Raw genomic sequence first — 23,835 nt, forward strand, 5'->3', positions numbered from 1 at the left:
TTGTACATATCTATTCTACTTTATTTTGTTAGTATGTTCGGTTTTGTTCTCTGTCTCCCCCCTTTTAGACTGTGAGCCCACTGTTGGGTAGGGACCGTCTCTAGATGTTGCCAACTTGGACTTCCCAAGGGCTTAGTCCAGTGCTCTGCACACAGTAAGCGCTCAATAAATACGATTGATTGATGATGATGATGATGATCAGTGCCCAGCCCCTGCTGACCTTCTCCGTAAGGATGACGGCGTCCACCAGATCCAGCACCTCTTCGTACACAGATGGCAGGTAAGCGCCCACTGAGCGTACCAGCCACTCTTCTCCTGGCAGAGCGACAAAGATGCCCAGCGTCATGGTGCCAAGAGGGAACTCAGCCTTCCTCTCCCCCAAATCCCAGTCCCCCCATGCCAGTAGGCCTGAGCCCCCTTGGCCACCCTCTCCGGCGCTCTCCTATTTCGAGATCTCCACCCGTTCCCGCGCTTTGCGCATCCGACAAGACGCTCTTTCGGTCTAACCTACAGCCCTCGTGCTGTAATTTAAGTACATTTCCTCAGTGGAAACCAAGCGGTTTGGAAAAGAAAAATGGAAACGGAAGGTTGCCCCAGCAGGACATCAACCCTTTCTGTTGCTTTGAGACTCCTCCAGCCTTTTCTTCTGCTGATCCAATTTTTTGAATGGCATTTAAGTGTTTACTATGCGCTAAGCGCTGGAGTGATAATGATAATAATAATAATGAGGGCATTTGTTAAGTGCTTTCTATGTGCGAAGCACTGTTCTAAATGAGTGCTTTGCACACAGTAAGCACTTAATAAATGCCATTATTATTATTATTACAAGATGATCAGGTTGTCCCACATGAGTCATCATTACATGCTGCTTCTCTAATAATAATAATAATAATGGCATTTATTAAGCGCTTACTATGAGTAAGGCACTGTTCTAAGCGCTAGGGGTATACAAGGTGATCAGGTTGTCCCACAGGGGGCTCCCAGTCTTCATCCCCATTTTACAGATGAGGTAACTGAGGCCCAGAGAAGTGAAGTGACTTGCCCAAAGTCACACAGCTGACAAGTGGCAGAGCCAGGACTCGAACCCATGACCCCTGACTCCAAAGTCCGTGCTCTTTCCACTGAGCCACGCTGCTTCTCTAATGGCAGTGCCAGGATTAGAACCCAGGCCCTCTGGCTCCGAGGCCCGGGCTGAATCCCCTATGCCGTTCTGCTGAGGCTCTTCTCCAAGATCATCATCAATCGTATTTATTGAGCGCTTACTGTGTGCAGAGCACCGTACTAAGCGCTAAGATCCGCTCCTCGCGGACGGAGACCAGGGCACCTCTCCTACCATGAGAAGCAGCGTGGCTCAGTGGAAAGAGCCCGGGCTTTGGAGGCCGAGGTCACGGGTTCGAATCCCGGCTCCACCACTGGTCAGCTGGGCGACTTTGGGCAAGTCACTTCTCCGGGCCTCAGTTCCCTCAGCTGGAAAATGGGGATTAAAGACTGTGAGCCCCCGGTGGGACAACCTGATCACCTTGTAACCTCCCCAGCGCTTAAAAATTAAAGACTGTGAGCCCCCGGTGGGACAACCTGATCACCTTATAACCTCCCCAGCGCTTAGAATGGTGCTTGGCACATAGTAAGCGCTTAATAAATGCCATTATTATTATTATTATTACCAACTGAGCAGCTTTTCCGCTTCTCCTCCCCGCCACGGCCTCCCTCGCCACCTCCCCCGGGTGCTCAGCGTGGCCACCTCAGCTCCAGTTGTCCTCCGTTTCCCCGCCGCGGCTAACCTGTCACTCTCTTCTCCCCTTCCCGGTCCCGACATTCCTTCCTGGCCCGCAGCCTCAGGGCCTGGTTCTGCCGGATCACCGTCGCCTGGATCCTCTCCACCACCTCCACCTCCTTCTGCGGGATATAAGTGCCTGGCCGGCGGGATGAGGAAAAGAAGAGAACTGAGGGAGGGCCGGAGAGGAGGATGGGGGTCCGGAGGAAGCCGAGGAAAAGAGGACCGGGGCCCCCGGGACTTACCAGGCCCTTCGAATAACCACTCGTCACCAGCCACAAACTTGTCCCCGCTCTCAGTTTCAAAGTCGAGCAGGGCCTTCAGATGCAGGGCGGCGTTGGGAAGCACTACTTGCAGGGGGGTGATATCCTCGGGAAGAGAGAGGGGGCTTAGTTGGGGTCCGGGACGGCTCCCCATCCCGGCCTGGATTCTCCCGGGCCGGACCCCCAGGCTCGGAAGGGCAGATTTGGCCTCTGCTTCCCGCAGGGAGGCTGGAGGATGCAGGCCTTGGGGACGGAGGCTGCAGGGGGGGATTAGGAGAAGCGGCAGAGCGCTTACTACGGCGCTCTGCGCACAGTAAGCGCTCAATAAATACATTTAGAGAAGCAGCGTGGCTCAGTGGGAAGAGCCCGGGCTTTGGAGTCAGAGGTCATGGGTTCAAATCCCGGCTCCGCCGACTGTCAGCTGTATGACTTCGGACAAATCGCTTAACTTCTCTGGGCCTCAGTTCCCTCATCTGTAAAATGGGGATTAAGACTGCGAGCCCCCCCGTGGGACAACCTGATCACCTTGTAACCTCTCCGGCGCTTAGAACAGTGCTTTGAGCCCACTGTTGGGTAGGGACTGGCTCTATATGTTGCCAACTTGTACTTCCCAAGCGCTTAGTACAGTGCTCTGCACACAGTAAGCGCTCAATAAATACGATTGATTGATCGATTTGCACATAGTAAGCGCTTCATTACTATTATTATTATTATTAATAATAAATACGATTGAATGAATGAATGAATAGTGGATAGAGCACGGGCCTGGGAGCCATGGGTTCTAATCCTGGCTTCATTGTGTGACCTTGGGCAACTCACTTTACTTCTTTGGGCCTCAGTTACTTCACCTGAAAAATGGGGATTGAAACTGTGAGGCTCCTGTGGGACAGGGAACTGTGTCCAGCCCAATTTGCTTGCACCCACCCCAGCGTTTAGTACCCTGTCGGGCACATAGTAAGCGCTTAACAGATAACACAATTATTATTAGTAGCACGGCAACAGGCGCATTGTACTTCCCAAGCACTTAGTCCAGTGCTCTGCACACAGCAAGTGCTCAATAAATATGACTGATTGATTGATTTGCACATAGTAAGTGCTTAATAAATGCTATCATTACTATTATTATTATTATTAATAAATACGATTGAATGACTGAATGAGTAGTGGATAGAGCACAGGCCTGGGAGCCATGGGTTCTAATCCTGGCTTCACTGTGTGACCTTGGGCAACTCACTTCACTTCTTTGGGCCTCAGTGACTTCACCTGAAAAATGGGGATTGAAACTGTGAGGCTCCTGTGGGACAGGGAACTGTGCCCAGCCCAATTTGCTTGTACCCACCCCAGCGTCTAGTACCCTGTCGGGCACATAGTAAGCGCTTAACAGATAACACAATTATTATTACTAGCACGGCGACAGGCACACTGTACCTCCCAAGCGCTTAGTCCAGTGCTCTGCACACAGTAAGCGCTCAATAAATATGACTGATTGATTGATTTGCACATAGTAAGTGCTTAATAAATGCTATCATTACTATTATTATTATTATTATTAATAAATACGATTGAATGAGTGAATGAATAGTGGATACAGCACAGGCCTGGGAGCCATGGGTTCTAATCCTGGCTTCACTGTGTGACCTTGGGCAACTCACTTCACTTCTTTGGGCCTCAGTGACTTCACCTGAAAAATGGGGATTGAAACTGTGAGGCTCCTGTGGGACAGGGAACTGTGCCCAGCCCAATTTGCTTGTACCCACCCCAGCGTCTAGTACCCTGTCGGGCACATAGTAAGCGCTTAACAGATAACACAATTATTATTACTAGCACGGCGACAGGCACACTGTACCTCCCAAGCGCTTAGTCCAGTGCTCTGCACACAGTAAGCGCTCAATAAATATGACTGATTGATTGATTTGCACATAGTAAGTGCTTAATAAATGCTATCATTACTATTATTATTATTATTATTATTATTAATAAATACGATTGAATGAGTGAATGAATAGTGGACACAGCACAGGCCTGGGAGCCATGGGTTCTAATCCTGGCTTCACTGTGTGACCTTGGGCAACTCACTTCACTTCTTTGGGCCTCAGTTACTTCACCTGAAAAATGGGGATTGAAACTGTGAGGCTCCTGTGGGACAGGGAACTGTGCCCAGCCCAATTTGCTTGTACCCACCCCAGCGTCTAGTACCCTGTCGGGCACATAGTAAGCGCTTAACAGATAATGCAATTATTATTACTAGCATGGCGACAGGCGCATTGTACTTCCCAAGCGCTTAGTCCAGTGCTCTGCACACAGTAAGCGCTCAATAAATACGATTGAATGAATAGAGGCCTACGGCAGCTTAGGAGCCCGAGTCTAAAAGCGCCCAAATCAATCAATCAATCAATCAATCAATCGTATTTATTGAGCGCTTACTGTGTGCAGAGCACTGGACTAAGCGCTTGGGAAGTGCAAGTTGGCAACATCTGCCCTTCTCCTTTCTATTCCCTCTTGCAGGTTCTCCGACAGCCGGCTCTCTATCCGGGAGCTCGGACGGCATTTAGGAGATGGGGAAGGGGAGGGAGGGAAGACTCATCCCAAGGCTGGGAAAATGGGGAGAACAGCCAGGAGGGTTCAGGGAAGCAGCGTGGCTCGGTGGAAAGAGCCCAGGCTTGGGAGCCAGAGGTCATGGGTTCTTTTCAATCAATCAATCAATCAATCAATCAATCCTCTCCTCTTCCCCATCCCCCTCGCCCTCCCTCCTTCCCCTCCCCACAGCACCTGTATATATGTTTGTACAGATTTATTACTCGATTTATTGGACTTGGACATATTTACTATTCTATTTATTTCTGTTAATGATGGGCATTTAGCTTCAGACCACACAGAATCAAGCGCTCAATAAATACGATTGATTTAGCTTTAATTCTACGTGTTCTGATGTCTTAACATCTGTTCACTTGTTTTGTTTTGTTGTGTGTCTCCCCCTTCTAGACTGTGAGCCCCTTGTTGGGTAGGGACCATCCCTATATGTTGCCAACCTGTACTTCCCAAGCGCTTAGTCCAGTGCTCTGCACACAGTAAGCGCTCAATAAATACCATTGAATGAATGAATGAATGAATAATCCCGCTCCGCCACTTTGCTGTGTGACTTTGGGCAAGTCACTTCACTTCTCCGGGCCTCAGTTCCCTCATTTGTAAAATGGGGATGAAGACTGTGAGCCCCACGTGGGACAATCTGATCACCTTGTATCTCCCCCAGTGCTTAGAACAGTGCTTTGCACATAGTAAGCGCTTAACAAATGCCGTCATTATTATTATTACTATTATTTAACCTCACCCATTGTAGAGTTGGAAAGGTGGGAGTTGGGGTCAATGGGGTCATCAGGAGAGTGCCCCCCGATACCTAGACTGTGAGCCCGTTGTCGGGTAGGTACCATCTCTATATGTTGCCGACTTGGACTTCCCAAGCGCTTAGTACTTAGAGACTTAAAGCACCTAGAGAAGCAGCGTGGCTCAGTGGAAAAAGCCCGGGCTTTGGAGTCAGAGGTCATGGGTTCAAATCCCACCTCAGCCACTTGTCAGCTGTGTGACTTCGGGCAAGTCACTTAGCTTCTCTGGGCCTCAGTGACCTCATCTGTCAAATGGGGATGAAGACTGAGAGCCCGCCGTGGGACAACTTCATCACCTTGTATCCCCCCAGCGTCTAGAACAGCGCTTAACCAATACCAGAGCTTTGAAGAGTGCTTGCACATAGTAAGTGCTTAACAAATCATCATCATCAATCGTATTTATTGAGCGCTTACTGTGTGCAGAGCACTGTACTAAGCGCTTGGGAAGTACAAATTGGCAACATCTAGAGACAGTCCCGACCCAACAGTGGGCTCACAGTCTAAAATCATTATTATTATTACCATCATTATTATTATCGGTAGCAGTACAGTGCTCTGCACGCAGTAAGCGCTCAGTAAATACGGTTGAATGAATAAATGAATACCTGCTTCAGCTCCTCTCCGGGGTAAAGTGGGAAAGGGTCCTGGGCGAGCCGGATCTCCAGGTCGGCGTGCCGCAGACGCACCTGTCCCGTGGCCTCACTGAAGAGCACGGAGCCTTCGGCGTCTCGGGCCACGGGGTTGGCCACCGTGCAGTAATGGCGGGGTGGGACCGTCACCATACGGACTGGGGCGAACAGTACCCTGGAAAGGACAGAGAGAGAGAGCGAGAGAGGGATATGGACTGTGCGGGGGTGAGGGGGAGTTAGGGCACCCCCATAATAATAATCACGATAGCATTTCTTAAGCGCTTACTATGTGCAAAGCACCGTTCTAAGAGCTGGGGAGGTTACAAGGTGATCAGGTTGTCCCCCGTGGGGCTCACAGCCTTCATCCCCACGTTACAGATGAGGTAACTGAGGCCCAGAGAAGTGAAGTGACTTGCCCAAAGTCACACAGCTAGCAATTGGAGGTTACAAGGTGATCAGGTTGTCCCCCGTGGAGCTCACAGCCTTCATCCCCGTGTTACAGACGAGGTAACTGAGGCCCAGAGAAGTGAAGTGACTTGCCCAAAGTCACACAGCTAGCAATTGGAGGTTACAAGGTGATCAGGTTGTCCCCCGTGGAGCTCACAGCCTTCATCCCCGTGTTACAGATGAGGTAACTGAGGCCCAGAGAAGTGAAGTGACTTGCCCAAAGTCACACAGCTAGCAATTGGAGGTTACAAGGTGATCAGGTTGTCCCCTGTGGGGCTCACAGCCTTCATCCCCGTGTTACAGATGAGGTAACTGAGGCCCAGAGAAGTGAAGTGACTTGCCCAAAGTCACACAGCTAGCAATTGGAGGTTACAAGGTGATCAGGTTGTCCCCCGTGGGGCTCACAGCCTTCATCCCCATGTTACAGATGAGGTAACTGAGGCCCAGAGAAGTGAAGTGACTTGCCCAAAGTCACACAGCTAGCAATTGGAGGTTACAAGGTGATCAGGTTGTCCCCCGTGGGGCTCACAGCCTTCATCCCCATGTTACAGATGAGGTAACTGAGGCCCAGAGAAGTGAAGTGACTTGCCCAAAGTCACACAGCTAGCAATTGGAGGTTACAAGGTGATCAGGTTGTCCCCCGTGGGGCTCACAGCCTTCATCCCCGTGTTACAGATGAGGTAACTGAGGCCCAGAGAAGTGAAGTGACTTGCCCAAAGTCACACAGCTAGCAACTGGAGGTTACAAGGTGATCAGGTTGTCCCCCGTGGGGCTCACAGCCTTCATCCCCGTGTTACAGATGAGGTAACTGAGGCCCAGAGAAGTGAAGTGACTTGCCCAAAGTCACACAGCTAGCAATTGGAGGTTACAAGGTGATCAGGTTGTCCCCCGTGGGGCTCACAGCCTTCATCCCCGTGTTACAGATGAGGTAACTGAGGCCCAGAGAAGTGAAGTGACTTGCCCAAAGTCACACAGCTGGCAATTGACGGAGCCGGGATTTGAACCTGTGACCTCTGACTCCAAAACCCCTGCTCTTTCCACTGCTCTTTCCATGCTGCTTCTCATAACATGCTCCATGCTTCCCTTAAGGAAACGGGCTGGCCCTGCAGTGGGAGGGATGGATGTTAGACTTGAGGAAAGTTCATTCATTCATTCAATCGTATTTATTGAGCGCTTACTGTGTGCAGACCACTGTACTAAGCGCTTGGGAGGTACAAGTCGGCAACATATAGAGACGGTCCCTACCCAACAGCGGGCTCACAGTCTAGAAGCGGGGAGACAGAAAACAAAACAAAACAAATACAGGGGTGCCAAGCAGCGTGGCTCAGTGGCAACAGCCCGGCTTGGGAGTCAGAGGTCATGGGTTCTAATCCCGGCTCCGCCACTCGTCAGCTGTGTGACTGTGGGCAAGCCACTTAACTTCTCGGCACCTCAGTTCCCTCATCTGTAAAATGGGGATGAAGACTGTGAGCCCCCCGTGGGACAACCTGATCACCTTGTATCCCCCCCGGCGCTTAGAACAGTGCGTCGCACATAGTAAGCGCTTAACAAATGCCATCATTATTATTAACATCATCAGAATAAATAGAATTCTGACTAACAGATTGGAATGGCCTGTTCGGGGCAGAGGCAAGTTATTTTTCCACGGAGAAAATCGTAAGCTTTTTGAGGGCAGGGATTGTGTCTACTGTATGCTCCCAAGGGCTTAGTACGGCGCTCACTGTGAGCCCCATGTGGAACAGGGACTGTGTCCAACCTCATTAACTTGCATCTATCCCAGCGCTCAGAACAGTGCTTGGCACATAGTAAGCGTTTAACAAATACTGCCATGAGTATTATTAGTTCTTATGGTAAGCACTCACTAAATACCACCAACTGAGAGGCCCCGCCTTACCTCCTTCCCCTCCCCACAGCCCCTGTATATATGGATATGTGTTTGTACGGATTTATTACTCTATTTATTTTATTTGTACATATTTATTCTATTTATTTTATTTTGTTAATACGTTCGGTTTTGTTGTCTGTCTCCCCCTTCTAGACCGTGAGCCCGCTGTTGGGTAGGGACTGTCTCTATATGTTGCCAACTTGTACTTCCCAAGCACTTAGTCCAGTGCTCTGCACACAGTAAGCGCTCAATAAATACGATTGAATGAATGAATCTCCATCTGCCCGGACTGAGAGAGAGTTTATTGTGCACCGAAGTCTCAGGGAGGAGACAGGTGACTTCTGGAGGAGTTGGCCAGTCTGACATCCCACCCGGCGTATCCCTTCCATCCCTTCCCTCTTCTCCTGGCCCAAAGCCTCTCCCGCATCCCGGACCGCCGGGAGCCCATCGGTCCCCGGTCCCTTTATCCAGAGCCTCCGCACTGACCTCTCATTGTCCTGGCGGATGTAGGTCCGGGGCCCAACCTCGACGCGGGACACGTTGCTGTTCTGATCGAGGACGTGGATGAAATGGTACGGGGGGATGCGGATGATGGACTCCGCCGATGCCATGGTGATGGTGCTGGGCGCCAAAATGGCAGCCAGCGGGGTCCAGCTGTGGAGAAAGACGAAAAACTCAGCTGGTGTGAGAGCGAACGCAAGGAAATAAAGGCGGACACAGAGAACGGGATTCACTTATCCTATCCCACATTGACTATTGAATCAGCCTCCCTCACTTTGCTGACTTCCCTGCTTCCTATCTCTCCCCACTCCAGTCCATACTTCACTCTGCTGCCTGGATCATTTTTCTACAGAAACGTTCAGCCCATGTTTCCCCACTCCTCAAGTACCTCTAACGGTTGCCCATCCACCTCTGCGTCAAACAGAAACTCCACACCATTGGCTTTAAAGCATTCAATCGCCTTGCCCCTTCCTATCTTACCTCGCTGATTTTCACCTACAACTCAGCACGCTCATTTCGCCTCTCTCATGCCAACCTACTCACTAGACCCCAATCTCATCTATCTCTCCACCAACCCACCGCCCACGTCCCGCCTCTGGTCTATTTCTAGACTTTGTGCCCACTGTTGGGTAGGGACCGTCTCTATATATTGCCGACTTGTACTTCCCAAGCGCTTAGTACGGTGCTCTGCACACAGTAAGTGCTCAATAAATATGATTGAATGAATGAACTCCCTCTGCATATCTGACAATCACTTTCCCCACCTTCAAAGATTTATTAAAATCCCATCTCCTCCAAGGGGCCTTCCCTGACTAACCCCTCATTTCTCCTACTCCCTCTCCGTTCCGCATCACCCTTGTACTTGGATTTGTACCCTTTATTCACCCCACCCTCAGCCCCACGGCATTTACGTCCGTGTCTGTAACGATTTATTGATATTAATGTCTACCTCACCCTCTAGACTGCAAGCTTCTTGTAGGCAAGGACCGTGTCTACCAACTCCAGGAGCCCAGCGCTTCGAACAGTGCTTTGCACATAGTAAGCGCTTAACAAATGCCATTATTATTATTAACAGGGCAAGAGATCACTGGCCTTCGGATTGATCCAGTGAAAAAGCAAGGTTGGACCAGCCCTGGAGAAGACGGGGAGGAATCCCACAGCCTCAGAGCCAGGCTTGTTCCTTCTCCGACTAGCAAGGACCATGTCTACCAACTTCAGGAGCCCAGTGCTTCAAACAGTGCTTTGCACATAGTAAGCGCTTAACAAATGCCATTATTATTATTAACAGGGCAAGAGATCACTGGCCTTCGGATTGATCCAGTGAAAAATTAAGGTTGGACCAGCCCTGGAGAAGACAGGGAGGAATCCCACGGCCTCAGAGCCGGGCTCGTTCCTTCTCCGACTAGCACGGACCCTCTTGCTGAAAAGGTTTTAGCTCCCAAATGTACAGCCCTCTGTGGGCTTAAAACTCCCCTGGGCTCCATGCCCAGGCCTCACTTCCTGAGGCTGCCGTCAACAGCCACCGTTATTCCCGTGGGCTTCTGGAAAAATCTTAGAGGACACAGAGATGGAGATAGAAAGCCCACCCCAGGTTGCAGGGCTCCAGCGGCTTTGCCAAAACCCTAGGAGGCGAGGCGAGGGTGTGAAAGAAGGGAGACTGAGTCTCCGATCCCAAATCCAGCCACGTTTTTCTCCGGCCTGGCTGACTTGGGTCTCCAAAGAGCTCTAATTTGTGATCCGCAATACATATTTGATGGCTGAAGGGCGAAAGGAGCTGAGATGGGTAAGGCTAGAGAAGAGAAGGAAGGGAGGAGGTCTAGGGCCTTGGATTACACAGTCCCTGTCCCACGGGGGGCTCACAGTCTTCATCCCCATTTTACAGATGAGGCGACTCAGGCCCAGAAAAGTGAAGTGACTTGCCCCAAGTCACAAAGCAGTCAGGTTGAGGAGCCAGAATCAGAACCCGGGTCCTTCTGCCTGTGGTCTATCATTAGGTCACGTTGTTTCCCTACCGTGGCGCTTGGTATGGAGTAATAATAATAATAATGATGGTATTTGTTACGCGCTTACTATGTGCCGACCACTGTTCTAAGCACTGGGGGAGATACAAGATGATCAGGTTGTCCCACCCGGGGCTCGCAGTCTTAATCCCCATTTTATAGATGAGATAACTGAGGCACAGAGAAATTAAGCGACTTCTTCATTCAATCGTATTAATTGAGCGCTTACTGTGTGCAGAGCACTGTACTAAGCGCTTGGGAAGTACAAGTTGGCAACGTAACCTGTCCAAAGTCACACAGCCGAGAAGCAACGTGGCTCAGTGGAAAGAGCCCGGGCTTTGGAGTCAGAGGTCACGGGTTCAAATGCCCGCTCCTCCACTTGTCAGCTGTGTGACTTTGGGCAAGTCACTTCACTTCACTGGGCCTCAGTTACCTCATCTGTAAAATGGGGATGAAGACTGGGAGCCCGCCCATGGAACAACCTGATCACCTTGTAACCTCCCTAGTGCTTAGAACAGTGCTTTGCACATAGTAAGCGCTTAATAAATGCCACCATTATTATTATTATTATTAAGTGGCAGAGTCAGGATTAGAACCCACGGCCTCTGACTTCCAAGCCCGTGCTCCTTCCACTAAGCCACGCTGCTTCTCTATAAATCATGATGGTTTTTGTTAAGTGCTTACTGTGTGTCAAGCACCGTTCTAAGCACTGGGGAGGTTACAAGGTGATCAGGTTGTCCCACGTGGGGCTCACAGTCTTAATCCCCATTTTACAGATGAAGGAACTGAGGCCAAGAGAAGTGAAGTGACTTGCCCAAAGTCACACAGCTGCAGCGTGGCTCAGTGGAAAGAGCCCGGGCTTTGGAGTCAGAGGTCATGGGTTCAAATCCCAGCTCTGCCAATTGTCAGCTGTGTGACTCTGGGCAAATCACTTCATTTCTCTGGGCCTCAGTTACCTCGACTGTAAAATGGGGATTAAGACTGTGAACTCCCCGTGGGGCAACCTGATCACCTTGTAATAATAATAATGATGCCTTTTGTTAAGCACTTACTATATGCCAAGCACTGTTCTAAGCGCTGGGGGGATACAAGGTGATCAGGTTGTCCCACATGAGGCTCACAGTCCTAATCCCCATTTTGCAGATGAGGGAACTGAGGCCCAGAGAAGTTAAGTGACTTGCCCGAAGTCACACAGCTGACAAGTGGTGGAGCCTCCCCAGCGCTTCGAATGGTGCTTTGCACATATTAAGCGCTTAATAAATGCCATTATTATTTTTATTATCAAGTGGCAGAGGCGGGATTAGAACCGACTACTTCTGACTCCCAAGCCCGGGCTCTTTCCACTGAGCCACGCTGCTTCTCCAGGGCTGAACAAATGTCGCAATTATTATCACGGACAAATGAGGCTAGGTCACCGCAAGCCCTGAACTGGAAAAGGGTTGGGGCAAACGGGAAAACAGGAGAAAAACTGTGGCATCCAGGGTGGGAGTGAGGGGGGCAAGGTGAGGGATGGGAACGGAGACCTGCAATGGTCACTGCAGCAACGCTGATCCCAAACTGCATTTCATAACGTTGGTGAATCAATCAATCAATCGAATTGATTGAGCGCTTACTGTGTGCAGAGCACTGGACTAAGCGCTTGGGAAGTCCAAGTTGGCAACATCTAGAGACGGTCCCTACCCAACAGCGGGCTCACAGTCTAGAAGGGGGAGACCGACAACAAAACAAATTAACAAAATAAAATAGAATAGATATGTACAAGTAAAATAGAGTAATAAATCTGTACAAACATATATACATATTGGCCTGCCTGCAAAATGGTGGATGGGCAAACTCAGCCCAGGGCGAGAGTCTCCTTCCATTCATTCATTCATTCATTCAATTGTATTTATTGAGCGCTTACTGTGTGCAGAGCACTGGACTAAGCGCTTGGGAAGTCCAAGTTGGCAACATATAGAGACGGTCCCTACCCAACAGTGGGCTCACAGTCTAGAAGGGGGAGACAGAGAACAAAACAAAGCATATTAACAAAATAAAATAAATAGAATAGATATGTACAAGTAAAATAGAGTAATAAATCTGTACAAACATATATACATATTGGCCTGCCTGCAAAATGGTGGACGGGCAAACTCAGCCCAGGGAGAGAGTCTCCTTCCATTCATTCACTCATTCATTCAATCGTATTTATTGAGCGCTTACTGTGTGCACAGCACTGTACTAAGCGCTTGGGAAGTCCAAGTTGGCAACATATAGAGACAGTCCCTACCCAACAGTGGACTCACAGTCTAGGAAGGGTCACCAAGGGTTACTCAGGGCCGATGTAAAACTCCCAGGCCTGCCACTGGTGGCTAATCCCAGAATTTAGCGCTTAATCTCAGTGTTTAGAACAGTGCTTTGCACATAGTAAGTGCTTAACAAATGCCATTCATTCAATCGTATTTATTGAGCACTTACTGTGTGCAGAGCACTGTACTAAGCGCTTGGGAAGTCCGAGTTGGCAACATTTAGAGACAGTCCCTCCCCAACAGTGGGCTCACAGTCTAGAAGGTCTAGATGATAATGCCATTATTATTATTATTATTAACTAGAACCAAGCCTATCGAAGCAGCGTGGCTCAGTGGAAAGAGCCCGGGATCGGGAGTCAGAGGTCACGAGTTCTAATCCCGGCTCCACCACCTGTCTGCTGGGTGACCTTGGGCAAGTCACTCCACTGCTCTGTGCCTCAGTTCCCTCATCTGTCAAATGGGGATGACGACTGTTGTGTGGGACAACCTGATCACCTCGTATCCCCCCCAGCGCTTAGAACAGTGCTTGGCACATAGTAAGCGCTTAACAAATGCCATCATTATTATTATTGTTATTATTAAGGGGCCCTTTCTGAACCCTTAAACTGTCACCAGCCCCAAACCAAACCCTTGGTGAGCCTCTGGACCCAGCAAACCCCAGATTCGGGCCGCTTTAAGCGAGAAGCGGCTTCACCCAGTGGACAGGGACTGGGGTCTCGGAGTCGGAAGGATCTGGGTTCTAATCCTGGCTCTGCCACTTGTCTTCTGTAGGGCCTTGGGCAACTCACTTCACTGTGCCTCAGTCACCTCATCTGTAAAAAGGCATTAAGACCTTGAGAAGCAGCGTGGCTCAGTGGAAAGAGCCCGGGCTTTGAAGTCAGAGGTCATGGGTTCGAATTCCGGCTCTGCCACATGTCTGCTGTGTGACCTTGGGCAAGTCCCTTAACTTCTCTGAGCCTCAGTTCCCTCATCTGTAAAATGAGGATTAAGACTGTGAGCCCCCCATGGGACAACTTGATCCCATTGTATTCCCCCCAGCACTTAGAACAGTGCTTTGCACATAGTAAGCACTTAACAAATGCCATTATTATTATTATTATTATTATCATTATTATTATTATTATTAAGAGTGCGAGCCCCATGGGGGACTGGGATTGGGTCCAACTTGATCAGTTCATATCTTCCCCAGCACTTAGTACCGTTCCTAGCACATAGTAAGTGCTTAATCAATCAATCGTATTTATTGAGCGCTTACTGTGTGCAGAGCACTGTACTAAGCGCTTGGGAAGTCCAAGTTGGTAACATATAGAGACGGTCCCTACCCAACAGTGGGCTCACAGTCTAGAAGGGGGAGACAGAGAACAAAACCAAACATGCTAACAAAATAAAATAAATAGAATAGATATGTACAAGTAAAATAAATAGTAAAATAAATAAATCATCATCATCATCATCAATCGTATTTATTGAGCGCTTACTATGTGCAGAGCACTGTACTAAGCGCTTGGGAAGTACAAATTGGCAACACATAGAGACAGTCCCTACCCAACAGTGGGCTCACAGTCTAAAAGGGGGAGACAGAGAACAAAACCAAACATACCAACAAAATAAAATAAACAGGATAGATATGTACAAGTAAAATAAATAAATAAATAAATAGAGTAATAAATATGTACAACCATATATACATATATACAGGTGCTGTGGGGAAGGGAAGGAGGTAAGGCGGGGACACATAATAATAATAATAATAATAATAATAATAATAATAAATAATGATAATTGTGATATTTGTTAATACTATGTGCCAAGCACTACACTAAGCACTGGCGCAAACGCAATACTATTTAAAAAAACCTGACCGTTCATTCAATCGTATTTATTGAGCGCTTACTGTGTGCAGAGCACTGGACTAAGTGCTTAAGACCACAGCATCCCAGGTGCATTTTAAGGGTGGGTTGCCACCGCCCAGGTGGTGGAGAAGGGAGAGGAAAGAGAAGAGAAACCAAGTCCAATATTATTTATTTATTTAATTTATTTGTACATATCTATTCTATTTATTTTATTTTGTTAGTATGTTTGGTTTTGTTCTCTGTCTCCCCCTTTTAGACTGTGAGCCCACTGTTGGGTAGGGACCGTCTCTATGTGTTGCCAATTTGTACTTCCCAAGCGCTTAGTCCAGTGCTCTGCACATAGTAAGCGCTCAATAAATACGATTGATGATGATGATGAAGTCCCGTTGGTTGTTGTTTCTTAGCCCCATTTACTGCCAGCTGAAATTATTTGCTTTCCACCCCACCCCACGGACTATGCTCTCTGCCCCCGCGGAGAACCGGCCTGCAGGGATGGGGAAAGGGAAGCCCAGCCCTAAACCCTGCCCTTCCTCTTCTCTGGGCCTCAGTTCCCTCATCTGTAAAATGGGGATGAAGACCGTGAGCCCCCCCGTGGGACCACCTGATCCCCTTGGAACCTCCCCAGCGCTTAGAACAGCGCTTTGCACATAGTAAGCGCTTAATAAATGCCATCATTATTATTATTGTCATTCATTCGATCGTATTTACTGAGCGCTTACTGGGTGCAGAGCACTGGACTAAGCGCTTGGGAAGTCCAAGTTGGCTACATCTAGACATGGTCCCTACCCAAAAGTGGGCTCACAGTCTAGAAGGGGGACACAGAGAACAAAACATATTAACAAAATAAAATGAATAGAATAAATAAGTACAAATAGAGTAATAGATACACACAACCATCTATACATATGCATTCATTCATTCAATCGTATTTATTGAGCGCTTACTGGGTGCAAAGCACTGGACTAAGCGCTTGGGAAGTCCAAGTTGGCAACATCTAGACACGGTCCCTACCCAAAAGTGGGCTCACAGTCTAGAAGGGGGACACAGAGAACAAAACAAAACATATTAACAAAATAAAATGAATAGAATAAATATGTACAAATAAAATAGAGTAATAAATACATACAGACATCTATACATATTCATTCATTCATTCATTCAATCGTATATATTGAGCGCTTACTGTGTGCAGAGCACTGGACTAAGCGCTTGGGAAGTCCAAGTTGGCAACATATAGGGACGGTCCCTACCCAACAGTAGGCTCACAGTCTAGAAGAGTTGTGACTTTGGGCAAGTCACTTCACTTCTCTGTGCCTCAGTTCCCTCACCTGTAAAATGGGGATGAAGACCGTGAGCCCCCCGTGGGACCACCTGATCACCTTGTAACCTCCCCAGCGCTTAGAACAGTGCTTTGCACATAGTAAGCGCTTAACAAATGTCATCATTATTATGATTGTCATTATATACAGGTGCTGTGGGGAGGGGAAGGAGGTAAGGCGGGGGGGAGGGGGAGAGGAAGGTGTTACTGACTTGTACTTCATTCATTCAATCGTATTTATTGAGCGCTTACTGTGTCCAGAGCACTGTACTAAGTACTTCCCAAGCACTTAGTCCAGTGCTCTGCACACAGTAAGCGCTCACTAAACACGACCGAATGAATAAACGCTGCCCTCCGGGATCTGAGTTGGGATGGGGCCTTCCAGCCGGCGGACCCTTGAGGAAGCAGCACAGTGTAGTGGTAAGAGAGCGGGCTCGGGAGTCTGAGGTCCTGGGTTCGAATCCCGGCTCCGCCACGTGTCTGCCGTGTGACCTTGGGCAAGTCACTTAACTTCTCTGAGCCTCAGTTCCCTCATCTGCAAAATGGGGATTGACCGTGAGCCCCACATGGGACAACTCACAGCACTTAGAACAGTGCTTTGCACATAGTAAGCGCTTCACAAATGCCATCATCATCATCAATCGTATTTATTGAGCGCTTACTATGTGCAGAGCACTGTACTAAGCGCTTGGGAAGTACAAATTGGCATCATCACCACCCTTCCTCATCCCCCGGGCCCCAAATCGAGGCCACCCTTAAGGCCCGGGGCGTCTCCCCAGTCGCGGGCAAGGTTTGAGCGTCGCAGACGTGTCCCTTCCTGCAGGCCTCCGCCAACCCCAACTCAATCTGGCTGCCAGCCGAGGCCTGGGCCGCTTCCTCCTCTCCCACTCGGGGCCGCGAAGCCCCACCGCCAAACCGGGATGGGGGATGAGATGGACCGCAGCCAGCAGGCCGGGAGGTCTGGCTCAAGCCCAGATTTTCCCAGAACCCCCCAGGAAGATGGAGAAAGCTCGGGTTTGGTACCCAAAGTAAGACAGGGCCTTAGCGGGGGCAGAGGGGGATAAGGAAAAGAAGGGAAGGGGATGGAAAAGTGAGCCGGACACACTTACCGTGGGGGAGACGAAGGGCCACTGCTTCCCGAAACCGCTCCAACCTTTAGGACACACGACACACCCTCTTGCTCACTTCCTGATTACAACAACTGAGAGTTGTGCAGCCTCTGGGATTACGATTTAAAGGGCCCTGCAAGCTCCGACTTGGAAAACTCCTACGGGGCAGGAATTCCCAACAGCTCTGTTGCCCGGCACTCCTCTGAGCGCTTAATACGGCAAACCCTCAAATAATGATAATAATAATAATAAAGATGGCATTTATTAAGCGCTTGCTATGTGCAGAGCACCGTTCTAAGCGCCGGGGAGGTTACAAGGGGATCGGGTTGTCCCACGGGGGGCTCGCAGTCTTAATCCCCATTTTACAGAGGAGGGAACTGAGGCTCAGAGAAGTGAAGTGACTTGCCCAAAGTCACCCAGCTGACAATTGGCAGAGCCGGGATTTGAACCCCTGATCTCTGACTCCAAAGCCCGGGCTCTTTCCACTGAGCCACGCTGCTTCCCCAATAATAGTACAAGCGCTTAGTACAGTGCTCTGCACACAGTAAGCGCTCAATAAATATGATTGATGATAATAATAATAATGATGACATTTATTAAGCACTTACTATGTAATAATAATAATGATGATGATGGCATTTATTAAGCGCTTACTACGTGCAGGGCCCTGTTCTAAGCACTGGGGAGGTTACAAGGTGATCAGGCTGTCCCACTTGGGGCTCGCAGTCTTCACCCTCATTTTACAGATGGGGGAACTGAGGCCCAGAGAAGTGAAGTGACTTGCCCAAAGTCACACAGCTGACAAGTGGCGGAGCCGGGATTTGAACCCATGACCTCTGACTCCAAAGCCCGGGCTCTTTCCACTGAGCCACGCTGCTTCTCTAAGTGGGGATTTAGACTGTGAGCCCCACATGGGACAGCCTGATCACCCTGTGATCTCCCCAGCGCTTGGAGCAGTGCTTTGCACATAGTAAGCACTTGGTAAGTGCCATCATTATTATTATTATTCTCTGTGCCTCAGTTGCCTCATCTGTAAAATGGGGATTTAGACTGTGAGCCCCACGTGGGACAACCTGATCACCCTGTAATCTCCCCAGCGCTTAGAACAGTGCTTTGCACATAGTAAGCACTTAATAAATGCCATTATTATTATTATTATTATTATTCTCTGTGCCTCAGTTACCTCATCTGTAAAATAGGGATGAAGACTGTGAGCCCCACGTGGGACAACTGGATCACCTTGTAACCTCCCCAGCGCTTAGAACAGTGCTTTGCACATAGTAAGCACTTAATAAATGCTATTATTATTTTTACTAAGTACCGTTAATTGCAGGATTGAGTGTCCAACCTAATTAACTCTATTGTATGGCACTCCTCTGAGCGCTTAATACAGCAAACCCTCAAATAAGTACCGTTAGTTGCATGAGTGAGCGGCCAACTTAATTAACCTGTACTTAGAACAGTATTTGACACATAGTAAACGCAAAACAAATATTGTAGAAAAACAATTAAAAATCCTCTACCCTCTTTACCAGTCATTCAGTCGTATTTATTGAGTGCTTACTGTGTGCAGAGTAATAATAATGATAATAATGTTGGTATTTGTTAAGCGCTTACTATGTGCCAAGCACTGTTCTAAGCACTGGGGTGGATGCAAGGTAATCAAGTTGTCCCACGTGAGGCTCACGGTCTTCATCCCCATTTTACAGATGAGGGAACTGAGGCCCAGAGAAGTGAAGTGACTCGCCCAAAGTCACACAGTTGACAAGTGGCGGAGCCAGGATTTGAACCCAGGACCTCTGACTCCAAAGCCCGGGCTCTTTCCACTGAGCCACACTGAGAGTTGGAAGCAGAGCTGGGATGGGGTGGGGGCTGCAGGGAATAGAGCTGAGATAATAATAATGATGGCATTTATTAAGTGCTTACTATGTGCAAAGCACTGTTCTAAGCGCTGGGGAGCTTACAAGGTGATCAGGTTGTCCCACGGGGGGCTCACAGTCTTCATCCCCATTCTACAGATGAGGGAACTGAGGGCCAGAGAAGTGAAGTGACTTGCCCAAAGTCACACAGCTGACAAGTGGCGGAGTCAGGATTTGAACCCAGGACCTCCGACTCCAAAGCCCGGGCTCTTTCCACTGAGCCACGCTGCTTCTCAGAGTACTTAGAGTACTGTCCTAAACGCTTGGGAGAGGACAATACGACCATAAACAGACACATTTCCTGCCCACAACAAGCTTACAATCTCTTCGCACAGGTGTGGGAAGCCCTAAGGGAATTAAAGTGCAATTATTTGATAGAAATGCAGATTTCTTTAAGAATCGAGGCGTGATAATAATAATAATAATGATGATGGCATTTATTAAGCGCTTACCATGTGCAAAGCACTGTTCTAAGCACTGGGGAGGTTAGACGAATTGGAGAAAAGTAGTCGCGAGTTATTTATTTTGGCTTTTTCTCCTTCCCATGATCCACCCCTTCCTCTCCAACCAAATGACCACGGTGCTTGTCCACTCCTTTGCCATATCCTGACGATTTCTGCATTAATAATAATAATAATAAATAATGGCATTTATTAAGCGCTGATTATTTGCCAAGCACTGTTCTAAGCGCTGGGGAGGTTACAAGGTGATCAGGTTGTCGGGGCTCACAGTCTTTATCCTCATTTTACAGATGAGGTCACTGAGGCACAGAGAAGTTAAGTGACTTGCTCAAAGTCACACAGCTGATGACTGGCAGGGCCGGGATTTGAACCCATGACCTCCGACTCCAAAGCCCGGGCTCTTTCCACTGAGCCACGCTGCTTCTCTAGCCTCTTCACCGGTCTCCATGCCTCCATTTTTTTGGAGGGATGGTATTTGTTAAGCACTTACTATGTGCCATTCATTCATTCATTCAATCGTATTTATGGAGCGCTTACTGCGTGCAGAGCACTGTACTAAGCGCTTGGGAAGGACAAGTTGGCAACATATAGAGGCGGTCCCTACCCAACAGCGGGCTCACAGACACTGTCTGAAACGCTAGGGTGGATACGAGCTAATCAGGTTGGACACAGTCCGGGTCCCCCACGGGGCTCACGGTCTTAGTCCCCATTTTACAGATGAGGCACAGAGAAGTTCAACCATTTGCCCAAAGTCACACAGCAGACAAGGGGCAGACAAGAGTGAAGTAAGGACTGGAAAAGGGAGAGATGGAAGGGTAGAGAGAAGCAGCTCAGTGGATAGAGCCCGGGCTTTGGAGTCAGAGGTCATGGGTTCAAATCCCTGCTCCGCCAATTGTCAGCTGGGTGACTTTGGGCAAGTCACTTCACTTCTCTGGGCCTCAGTTCCTTCATCTGGAAAATGGGGATGAAGACTGTGAGCCCCCCGTGGGACAACCTGATCACCTTGGAACCTCTCCAGCGCTTAGAACAGTGCTTGGCACATAGTAAGTGCTTAATAAATGCCATTATTAAGTGGCAGAGCTGGGATTAGATCCCAGGTCCTTCTGACTCCCAGGGCCAAGCTCTACCCCCTAGGCCATGCTGCTTCTCTCTACCCTTCCATCTCTCCCTTTTCCAGTCCTTACTTCACTCTGCCACCTGGATCATCTTCCTAAAACATCACTTCTCCCTTGTCAATCAATCAATCAATCAATCAATCGTATTTATTGAGCGCTTACTGGGTGCAGAGCACTGTACTAAGTGCTTGGGAAGTACAAGTTGGCAACATATAGAGACAGTCCCTACCCAACAGTGGGCTCACCATCCCAAACCTTCTTCAATAGCTGCCCATTCCCGTCCACAACAAGCAGAAACCGCTTGTCATTAGCTTTAAGGCATTCATTCATTCATTCAATCGTATTTATTGAGCGCTTACTGTGTGCCGAGCACTGTACTAAGCACTTAGGAAGTCCAAGTCGGCAACATCTGGAGACGGTCCCTACCCAACAACGGGCTCGAGGGCTAGAAGGGGGAGGCAGACAACAAAACAAAACACGGAGATGGGTGTCCAAATCGTCAGAAATAGAATTATAGCTAGATGCGCGTCATTAACAAAATAGAATTGTAAATATGTACAAGTGAAATAGAGTAATAAATCTGGACAAACATATATACAGGTGCTGTGGGGAGGGGAAGGAGGTAGGGTGGGGGATGGGGAGGAGGAGAGGAAAAAGGGGGCTGAGTGTGGGAAGGCCTCCTGGAGGAGGTGAGCTCTCAGTAGGGCTTTGAAGGGAGGAAGGGAGCACTGTACTAAGCACTTGGGAGAGTACAATACAGCAGAATTAGCGGACACATTCCCTACGCATAACGAGCTTACAGTCTCTTTACCTCCTTCCCTTCCCCACAGCACCTGTATATATGTTTGTACAGATTTATTACTCTATTTATTTGACTTGTACATATCTAGCCTATTTATTTTATTCTGTTAATATGTTTGGTTTTGTTCTCTGTCTCCCCCTTCTAGACTGTGAGCCCGCTGTTGGGTAGGGACCGTCTCTCTATGTTGCCAACTTGGACTTTCCAAGCGCTTAGTCCAGTGCTCTGCACACAGTAAGCGCTCAATAAATACGATTGATTAATTGATTGATTGATTGAAGGGAGGAAGGGAGCACCGTACTAAGGACTTGGGAGAGTACAATACAGCAGAATTAGCGGACACATTCCCTACCCATAACAAGCTTACAGTCTCCTTACCTCCTTCCCTTCCCCACAGCACCTGTATATATGTCTATATGTTTGTACAGATTTATTACTCTATTTATTTTACTTATACATATCTATTCTATTTATTTTCTTTTGTTAATATGTTTTGTTTTGTTGTCTGTCTCCCCCTTCTAGACTGTGAGCCCGCTGGTGGGTAGGGACCGTCTCTAGATGTTGCCAACTTGTACTTCCCAAGCGCTTAGTCCAGTGCTCTGCACACAGTAAGCGCTCAATAAATACGATTGATTGATTGATTGATTGAAGGGAGGAAGGGAGCACCGTACTAAGCACTTGGGAGAGTACAATACAGCAGAATTAGCGGACACATTCCCTACCCATAACAAGCTTACAGTCTCCTTACCTCCTTCCCTTCCCCACAGCACCTGTATATATGTTTGTACAGATTTATTACTCTATTTATTTTACTTATACATATCTATTCTATTTATTTTCTTTTGTTAATATGTTTGGTTTTGTTCTCTGTCTCCCCCTTCTCGACTGTGAGCCCGCTGTTGGGTAGGGACCGTCTCTCTATGTTGCCAACTTGGACTTCCCAAGCGCTTAGTCCAGTGCTCTGCCCACAGTAAGCGCTCAATAAATACGATTGATTGATTGAAGGGAGGAAGGGAGCACCGTACTAAGCACTTGGGAGAGTACAATACAGCAGAATTAGCGGACACATTCCCTACGCATAACGAGCTTGGGAGTCAGAGGTCATGGGTTTGAACCCCAGCTCTGCCACTTGTCAGCTGTGTGACTTTGGGCAGGTCACTTCACTTCTCTGCACTTCTAAAGCGCTTAGTACAGTGCTCTGCACACAGTAAGCACTCAATAAATACGATTGACTGATTCTCTGGGCCTCAGTTCCCTCATCTGGGAAATGGGATGAAGACCGTGAGCCCCATGTGGGACAACTTAATCACCTTGTATCCTCCCCAGCGCTTAGAACAGTGCTTTGCACATAGTAAGCTCTTAATAAATGCTATTATTAAATTAAATTAATCTAGAGGGGACTAATTATTCCCTCTTTTCCCACTACGGCCCAGCTCGGGCTCTTGTTTCCTCTTAAACTACCCTGCTCCCTGTTTCTCCCTCTCATCTCTCATCAGTCTGAGCTCCCCTCCTCCAGGAGGCCTTCCCAGACCGAGCCCCCTTTTTCCTCTCCCGGGCTTTGGAGTCAGAGGTCATGGGTTTGAATCCGCACTCCGCCAATTATCAGCTGTGTGACTTTGGGGAAGTCACTTCACTTCTCTGTGCCTCAGTTCCCTCAACTGTAAAATGGGGACTAAGATTGTGAGCCCCTCCCGTGGGACAACCTGATCACCTTGTACCCTCCCCAGCGCTTAGAACAGTGCTTTGCACATAGTAAGCGCTTAATAAATGCCATCATTATTATTATTATTATTGTCCCCTCCAGCCCTACCTCCTTCCCCTCCCCACAGCACCTGTATATGTATTTGTACAGATTTGTGACTCTATTTATTTTACTTGTACATATTTACTATTAATTTTGTTAATGATGTTAATGATGTAGCTTTAATTCTATTTGTTCTGATGATTTTGACACCTGTCCACGTTTTGTTTTGTCGCCTGTCTCCCCCTTATAGACTGCGAGCCCGTTGTGGGGTAGGGACTGTCTCTATAGATACTTCCCAAGCGCTTAGTCCAGTGCTCTGCACACAGTAAGCGCTCAATAAATACGATTGA

At 48.4% G+C, this 23,835-nt stretch overlaps 1 protein-coding gene across 1 annotated transcript in view; it reads right to left on the reverse strand.

The window, feature by feature from the left end:
- LOC119942628 (major vault protein) overlaps positions 1 to 17,470 on the reverse strand; it is a 38,668-nt gene extending 21,198 nt beyond the window's left edge. The window contains exons 1-6 of the mRNA XM_038763505.1: positions 17,448 to 17,470; positions 8,865 to 9,032; positions 6,023 to 6,221; positions 2,020 to 2,143; positions 1,782 to 1,913; positions 221 to 315 (exon numbers count right to left, since the gene is read on the reverse strand). Of these exons, the coding sequence (XP_038619433.1) occupies positions 221 to 315; positions 1,782 to 1,913; positions 2,020 to 2,143; positions 6,023 to 6,221; positions 8,865 to 8,989 (675 nt within the window). The 5' untranslated portion in view covers positions 8,990 to 9,032; positions 17,448 to 17,470. The remainder of the gene's footprint in view (positions 1 to 220; positions 316 to 1,781; positions 1,914 to 2,019; positions 2,144 to 6,022; positions 6,222 to 8,864; positions 9,033 to 17,447) is intronic.
- Between the last annotated feature and the right edge of the window lie 6,365 nt (positions 17,471 to 23,835).

Source organism: Tachyglossus aculeatus, chromosome 21 (assembly GCF_015852505.1).
Source record: "Tachyglossus aculeatus isolate mTacAcu1 chromosome 21, mTacAcu1.pri, whole genome shotgun sequence".
In the NCBI taxonomy this organism is placed as follows: domain Eukaryota; kingdom Metazoa; phylum Chordata; class Mammalia; order Monotremata; family Tachyglossidae; genus Tachyglossus; species Tachyglossus aculeatus.